This window comes from Saccostrea echinata, unplaced genomic scaffold (assembly GCF_033153115.1).
Source record: "Saccostrea echinata isolate AGI-Se365-2 ecotype Australia unplaced genomic scaffold, CSIRO_AGI_Sech_v1 ptg000001l, whole genome shotgun sequence".
Lineage (NCBI taxonomy): Eukaryota > Metazoa > Mollusca > Bivalvia > Ostreida > Ostreidae > Saccostrea > Saccostrea echinata.
In genome coordinates this window covers 27,099,148-27,107,229 of record NW_026889750.1, presented here as the reverse complement: position 1 = coordinate 27,107,229, position 8,082 = coordinate 27,099,148, and the positions used below count along the sequence as shown (strand labels likewise).

At 33.2% G+C, this 8,082-nt stretch overlaps 1 protein-coding gene across 1 annotated transcript; it reads right to left on the bottom strand.

Moving 5' to 3' along the window:
* Positions 1-934: 934 nt before the first annotated feature.
* LOC133188325 (3-hydroxyisobutyrate dehydrogenase, mitochondrial-like) lies at positions 935-6,627 on the bottom strand. The gene is made up of 9 exons (XM_061323705.1): positions 6,520-6,627; positions 4,990-5,006; positions 4,308-4,443; positions 3,882-3,999; positions 3,505-3,626; positions 3,250-3,383; positions 3,003-3,079; positions 2,565-2,721; positions 935-2,024 (listed from the first exon to the last, which is right to left on the bottom strand). Exons 1-9 carry the CDS (start codon positions 6,605-6,607, stop codon positions 1,830-1,832), a joined length of 1,044 nt encoding a protein of 347 aa, XP_061179689.1. The 5' UTR covers positions 6,608-6,627; the 3' UTR covers positions 935-1,829.
* Between the last annotated feature and the right edge of the window lie 1,455 nt (positions 6,628-8,082).

Genomic DNA, 8,082 nt, shown 5'->3' with positions numbered 1-8,082 from the left:
TTCTTGCTGATTTCGCTACAGTTTTGTAACAAAATGCAACCATACAACAGCAATCTTACCGTTTGGCACGATTGAAAATGTTTCTGACATCTTAAATTTCATATTTTACTTCAGAAATCCCAAGCCCAAGCATTCTGCCAGTATATCAGTACTGAGAAAATGTATCGCAATACAATATTTTTTGTCAACGAATCGCAATATATCAGAATAACGATATTTTTGCACAGCCTTCAGTGCAATAATAATATGCCAAAGTATGAATCGCACTTACAGAAGAAGCCATACAATATTTGATAGGATAGATCTCAACTACATGAACAGCATTACACACAGTGACTCATTAACAAGAGTCAATTTAAAAGTTTTCACTATTTGAGACAGTGAAATGAATCAACCTGCCAAATATTTCTTTGACACTTTAAATATTTTACAGCACTCTAAGGATAAGATATAAACAATCCTACATTTCTACACAGGACAAAGATTTAAACTATAAAGGGTTGGAAAACATACCCATAATTCAACTATTTTAGAAATTGGCACTAAAGAAGTCTAATGACAAACATATTTTTTATAATTTTATTATGCGGACATGTATTTCACGCAAGACCTGAGACATAATGTACATGTATATCATACGCATACTTGGTATTATTGATATGTCACGTCAGAAAGTGAATCACAGCAAGGCAAAGTCAATACGTGTATTTTATCCAAATTTTAAAAGCACATGTCATACACATTAAATGAATTGCACAATCTACAGATGTAATAAAAAAGGTTTTGCTTTGACATTTTTGAACTTAAACAAGGTACAGAGTGTACTCTCCACTAATATATTGAGCAAAATGAGTATTTATTCTACAATAAATGTCTAAACATGATTGCATTTATTAGTCAGGAGAAACCTATAGCTATTGCCCCCCCCCCCCCCCCCCCATTAAAATGGAGAGAAAAAAAATTATCAGTCAGTGCATGATCATTTGAAGCAGTTCACTCACAGAGACCTAGTGCACACAGTATACATAAGGTAAGTGTGAATTTTCATTGCCGATGTGAAATTTCTGACCAGCCAAATGACACTAAGGCAATTTAACAAACTTTTATAATAATCTGATGCTTGAAATTTTGGTCATCACCAAATAAAATGACCATTCGAAGTCACACATCAATCTCATTCTTACCCCAGTACAGTAATGGCTATTTCACACTTTTAAAATTTTTTTAAAATTTAAGGTTATATTTTAGACTGCTGGATGTTAAACTCTGAAAATATTATAGAAAATCAGTGCATATAATTATATGGTATATATATACAACCAAAATATATCAAAAAGAGTACAATATTTCACAAAACATTTGTAAACAGATGTTTGCAGGCCATCAAGTTTTTTTGTTGACATTTTAGACCTTGTTTTCTTTTGCACAACAAAACAAATATTCTCAACATATCCACCTAATATATAATGTAGTGGTACATTTCCAATCCATAGATGTGGACAAATTTCATATAAAAACTTTTACAAGCCTTAATTAGCAGATTATGATGATTTTACATTATTATATATTGTGTTCAACACAAGGTGCCTGTGGATAGAGAGTCAGTTGTATTTTCTTTCTTTTAAAAATGTTATTCATTAATAACAAAATGAACATCACATCTGTAAATACAATTACTCCAATTAACTGACAGCATAGCACATGAAACAAAGAAAGTTCAATCTTCCTGTAAAAAAAAAATGTTTAGATCCTATGCAAGAAAACATTTTGGCATATTAAAACTCTGACAAACATATACACACTGGGTTAATATTCATGGAATGGTTTAATTAATGATCAAAGAATTCCTTCTTTTTCTTCTCCACCTCTGGACCTGACATCTCTTCTAATATTTTGAAGATAACAGAGAAGTCCTTGCCTCCATATCCTTTTTCGGTCATTTTGGTGTAAATCTCTAGTGCCTCCCGTCCTAGAGTGATGGCAGAGTTAGTGTCCTTGGCTGCATTGTTAGCCAGACCTAGATCCTGTATTGCAATGGTATATATGTAAATATTAATTACAGTTTTACATGATTAAGTATTATTTTACTTACAGTATGCCAGTGGTTTCTTTTTAATACTGTAAATCACATTTTATTTGTGAGAACTTTACTTTTGGGCAATTATGCCAGACAGTATGCTTGCCAAAATTTCTTTCTCACGTATTTTTTTATTAGTATAGATTATATTCTACTATAAACCACAATTGGTGAAAATTTTGTCTCGCTTATAAATTCCAAATACCTATTTTGCGAAAATAAGGTGTCATGAAAAATTGGTGATCTACAGTAAATTTCACAATATTACTACATAGGACTGCTTAAATTTTACAGGTTCTTGGGGACATAATTTCATGTATTCACTCATACAAACTTCTACAAAAGGAAATATGACTTTGAAACCCTTGTATATTAATTCATGGAGGATGTATATTCATGGATGTAGGGTTCCCAATACATGTAATTCCATGAACATGCCACCACAAAATCTAATGATTCCAAAGTAAGTCATAACTTTCACTGTTACCTTAGTCATGAGTGCAGTACCAAATCCTCCTTCATAATTATTGCTAGAAGGGACATTCTCAAACACCCCGGGGCAGGGGTTGTAAGTATCACTGGACCAGCAGCGACCCGAACTCATGTTGAGAATCTTTGCCAGCATCTTTGGATCAAGACCCAGCCTTCAAAGTATGGGCACAAATGTTAAATTCTGCATCTTCAAAGTACTTTTCCATGTTTTAAAAATCAGTAATTAAAATTAAAACTGAACATAGTTTGATCTGGAAATCTGAAAATACTTCAAGAATTGTATACTGCATTTAAATATTTTGCATATATCAATCTTTTGACAAATGGATTTACAAAATGTCTGACTTCAAAATTTTCTCCATCACAGTCTTACTATTTCTAATGAATATTTATGCTACATTGTTTGCCAACACTCCAGTTTTCAGTAACTTACTTGATCCCCAGGTTCATGGTTTCTGATGTCCCAATCATAGAAATACCCAATAACATATTGTTGCAAATTTTAGCTGCCTGTAATATATATACTGAAATTTTACTTCTATATTCAACCATAATCATAAATGCTTTACATAAAACAATGTTCATGAAAATACATATACAGTTTGGAAAGCCATTTAATTTTTTCACATTTTGAATACATTTGTTTGATGGCTGTACATTACATGAAAATCTTTTCCTACCTGTCCTGTGCCCACTGACCCGCAGTGAACTACATTCTTGCCCATGTTCTGTAAAATTTCCTGGGCTTCTGGGAACTTTGATTCTGGTCCGCCCACCATGAAGGTAAGAAGGGCCTGTCGAGCAGCATTTACCCCTACAAACAGAATGAATAACATACAAGTATACATCAAGAAAATAAGTAACATACATGTATAGGGCACTTAGACTTGGATGCAGTAGGATGATATGTAGGAGAATTTTTAATTTCTACTTACCCCCAGAGACAGGTGCATCCAGGTAGAATGCCCCCTTGCTCTCAGCAGCCTTAGCCATATCCTTGGAGACAGCTGGGTCTATGGTACTGCTGTCAATCATTATACTTCCCTTCACAACCTTGCTAAAAATGAACAGATATGATCTCAGTACACATATAAGTGAAACCTACTAAAAGACAAAAAAATGAATTCAAATACTAATGCAATAAAATTATTGTCAAAAGATAAATATTTCAAAAGATCAAAAGACAAATCTTCAGGATGGAAAACAAGATGATGAAAATTCCCAAAAATGTGTCTACCAGTACATAAAATGAAGAGATAAATGTCTTTTAAAAAAGAGAGACTTTTGTTCTATTCCTAAAGCGTTTCTTTACCTCAGTACGCCATTGTCACCTGCATAGACCTGTTGGACATGCTGACTAGCTGGCAACATTGTGATAATTCTGTCTGTGTTAGAGGCGATCTCAGCTGGATTACTGGCAGCTTTAGCACCTAGCAGACAAACACTAGCATGTATGTGTGTACTCAGAACTAATTCTCTTCTAACAAAAAAATTCATGAGTTTTGCTCAAGAGTGTATTTAAATTCTCTAAAAGGTTCTTAAACTACTATACAAATCACTTTCCTATTTATCAGTTATCTGTAATGCACAGGTGTAGGTTCTTTATAGCATAACTGCATAAAAGTATGTTGTTGTTGAAAATAAAATGATCTAACTACAATCCAATAAGAGTTATTCCCCTTTCTGCACTGGCATATATAGGGCAAAATACATGTGAATTAAGAATTTCATTACTTACCAGCTTGTTTAAGTCCATCAACAGCAGCAGTGTTCACATCATATACAAGCAAAGGGTAGCCCTTGCTGACCAAGTTCCTTGCCATGTGATTTCCCATGTTTCCCAAGCCAATAAAACCAATGAGAGGTTTGCCATCCTATAAAAGTATAACATTATTGGATGACTATGCCTTATCAATCACTTGTTATTAAACATTTTCAAGTTTACATTTTCATTTTTTTTTGTTTCCATATAGTGATTTTCTCAATCTTCCACATATTTCTTTGGAACTATTGAGATATCCTCTGTAATTCTTATAGAATCCCTACATTTATCATGGGAAAACCTCTTCAATTTCTGCAAATATCAAATTTTTAATTTTTTTTTTTTAATATATGTATATCTGAATTTGCAGATAAAAAATTAAGGGTGAAATTACCACTACATGATCTTAGAGTAGATCTAGGAGTTATTTCCCTTGGTCAGCAAACTTTTTAATAAAGTATTGCCTTAAAAAAAATTAAATTTCTTTCATTTGTGGCCCTAGGGAACACAGATACTGTGCTTGTATTTGTCATATTCTGTTCCGATCATGTTTTGAATAGTACTTTCAGTTGTTTGTCCATTTTCAGGCACAACAAAGAACTCTGACAAAATGACTGTTGACTAAATATAGAAAAAGGTATAACACAGTCTTTCTTACCTGTACTGGTCTTGTAACTGTAAAAATAAATTAGACTTAAGTATTTTAATAACTCTACTAGATATAAAGCATTTTAATTCCACATTACTAAAATTTCAGGATTTGTTACAAGGGCACTAATTGCGATGGTTTTAATTTCACACTTAAGGAATGCGGTTTGAGAAGGATACTTTAATGTGTGATCTGGTAACCTTTTTCACTATATTTATATATAGGTTTAATTCTGCAGGAAAATGATACATCAAATACAAAGTAAAATTAAAGACTTTTGAATTAATTTTCCAATCTACAGCATCTTCTTGTCTAGTATATATGCTAGATAACAGATTTTTCTTCCTTTTGAACTGAGTTCTTAATTTATTAGTTACTAGGTTTTCTTTGTGTGTGTGTCAGATAGCATAACTGGAACAATTTCTAATTTCATAGCAGAAAAAGTTCTATTTTCAAAAGCATTTGCTTATGAGTAAATAAATAAAAGTGTGGGGGTTTTTTCACTCTTTTCCTGTGAATTAAAGATATATGTACTGTGTGACAGTAATCAATCATGTACTTTCTTGTGTGTATCTGTAGTTATCATGGTCAGTAATGTAAATATGTTAAAAAACAACAACAAATCAAAACAAAAATAGAAAGAAAAAAAATCTTAATCTGAAATGAATGATATTGATAACAAAAATAAAAATCCGAAGCATATCCATGATATCTGGAGAAGTTCATTCCTAGATCTATCATCCATACAAGTTTGGTAAACCATAGGTCTTATAATTATCCAGGATTGGACCTGCTAAAGATACTTTAACCTGGCAATTCATTTACAAATGTAGATCAGATCCAAAATCTGAAGCAAGTCTGGTAATGTGCATCCCTAACTGCATCATCTTGCAAGTTTAGTCACAATAGGGCAAACAGTGACTTAGGAAAGAACCTGCTCCAAAAACATACACCAGATCACTCATCCAGAAAATGAAGGTCAGTACCAGCATCTGCCTGGTAGTGAGCATCACTACAAAATCAACCCTGCAAGTTAAGCCACCCTAGGGTTTTATATATTAGTTTCTTGGGAATGGACCTACTCCAGAAATCAGCTTTAACCTGGTCAGTGGTCACCCATCCAGAATAATGAGAATGGGTAGATCAGATCCAGCATCTGAAGCATGTCTGGTAGTGTGCATCCCTTGATAACTTCATCCATGCAAGTTTGGTCACCATAGGGTTTCCAAGTACTTGGGAATGGACCTGCTCCAAAACCTTTAACATATTCACTCGATCACTTAATCATTACAAATGAGACACTTTTAATCCAATTATCAAATAATTCAAAATTTGACTTGCTTCAGTTGCAACCATTTTCTCAGTTGTAACTGTAAAATCTAATTAGACTATTAGGCATTAAAAGCCTTAAGTGAATAAAGTCAAGTTGTCAAGTGATGACGGTCTGTAACATAGAGGAAATTCGACCTATCGCTATAAGTTCAATCGCAAATGATTGATCCTGCGCAAATCATAATTCACAGGTCATTGTATCTTTACCTGAAAAACACCTTTTGCAGATGCTTTTGGGGGTTGTTTTTCGCATTAGATTTGCAAACATTATTTTTGTTTGGTTGACCGCTGCCATTCTTTGAATGTTGATCCCGAGAACAATAAATTAATAAATGCATTTGAACCCGATAAAAGCTCCATGAATATCATCTTCGCTGTTGTGTGGAATCCTTGCAAACCCTTTGACTGGGTATCAAGTAGTCCGGAGCTAACAAGACAACAATTTATTATACTAAATAAGGTATAAACGTTTTAATAATAATAAAAAAAGATATTAAAAGGGATTCATCAAAAATGAAACATTGGAGTTCCACATATTAAAGAAAGCAAGAATGCTTGGTATTAAAATATTAAGCATATCAAGAGAATCGAGTGGTATTCTCAAAAAAGATATATCAGCTTGTGAGAAAATGTTTTGTCAGAACTTTTAATATCCGAACTATCAATTACAATTTCAGTTTATACTTGATACTATATATTTGAATTAAATAACTTTTTGCTTAACTTTATAGACAATGGGATGACGTTCTGAATTCTTCTCCTGTAAAAGGACACCCAAAAAGTATCCATATTTACTAAACAGAATAACATCAGACAGAACATAAGGCTACCCAACTGAATAAACATTTTGCAGAGATTTCTCAAATTGAACATCATAGAGAACCCCAATTGCCCCCTCAAGGACCTGGTCCCCAGTATTCTATAGATTCCATAAGTATTTCAACTCAAGATGTTATTGATCAACTTGAAAATTTAAACATATCAAAACCTCCTGGTCCTGATGGAATTGCACCACAAGTATTAAAAAATATAATTCCTGCCATAAGCAGACCTCTCACTAAATTATTCAATCTCTCCCTAAAAACTAATAAAATACCATATATTTGGAAGCAATCGGATATAACACCTGTATTCAAAAATAAAGGGAGCCCAGAAGACCCAGCAAACTACAGACCAATTTCACTTACCAGTAGTCTGTGTAAAATCATGGAAAAAATTGTATTTAAATATCTGTACAATTATATGTTTAATCACAATCTTCTCTCTAAGAACCAGTCAGGCTTCCAGCCAGGTGACTCCACTGTTAATCAACTTGTTGAAATTTATAACACAATTATATCGAACCTTGACCAAGGTAAAGATGTTAGATTTGTCTTTTGTGACATATCTAAGGCTTTTGATAAAGTATGGCATAAAGGACTGTTATATAAATTACAACAGTATGGTTTCACAGGTGATATCTTAAGTTGGATTGAGAATTTTCTCTGTGATAGAGTCCAGAAGGTAGTGTTAGAAGGATACTCCTCTGGATTGGAAAGTGTTAATGCTGGAGTCCCGCAAGGGTCAGTTTTGGGTCCATTTCTTTTTCTTATCTATATCAATGACATAACTGAAAACATACAAAATCAAATAAGACTGTTTGCAGATGACACATCCTTGTTTGTTATTGTAGATGCTGACACAGTCAGCCCAGCAGTATCTCTTACTGATGATCTTGAAAAAATAAGGCAATGGTCTCATCAATGGCTAGTTGAATTTAACTCTACGAAG

What these genes read in the sequence shown, in the direction of transcription:
- LOC133188325 (XM_061323705.1), bottom strand. Translation starts at nt 6,607, where the DNA reads ATGGCAGCGGTCAACCAAACAAAAATAATGTTTGCAAATCTAATGCGA. An exon ending in GGTGACAATGGCGTACTGAG is followed by an intron (nt 3,627 to 3,881) that starts GTAAAGAAACGC and finishes GTTCATTTTTAG; the next exon opens with CAAGGTTGTGAAGGGAAGTA. An exon ending in ACCATGAACCTGGGGATCAA is followed by an intron (nt 2,722 to 3,002) that starts GTAAGTTACTGA and finishes CATACTTTGAAG; the next exon opens with GCTGGGTCTTGATCCAAAGA.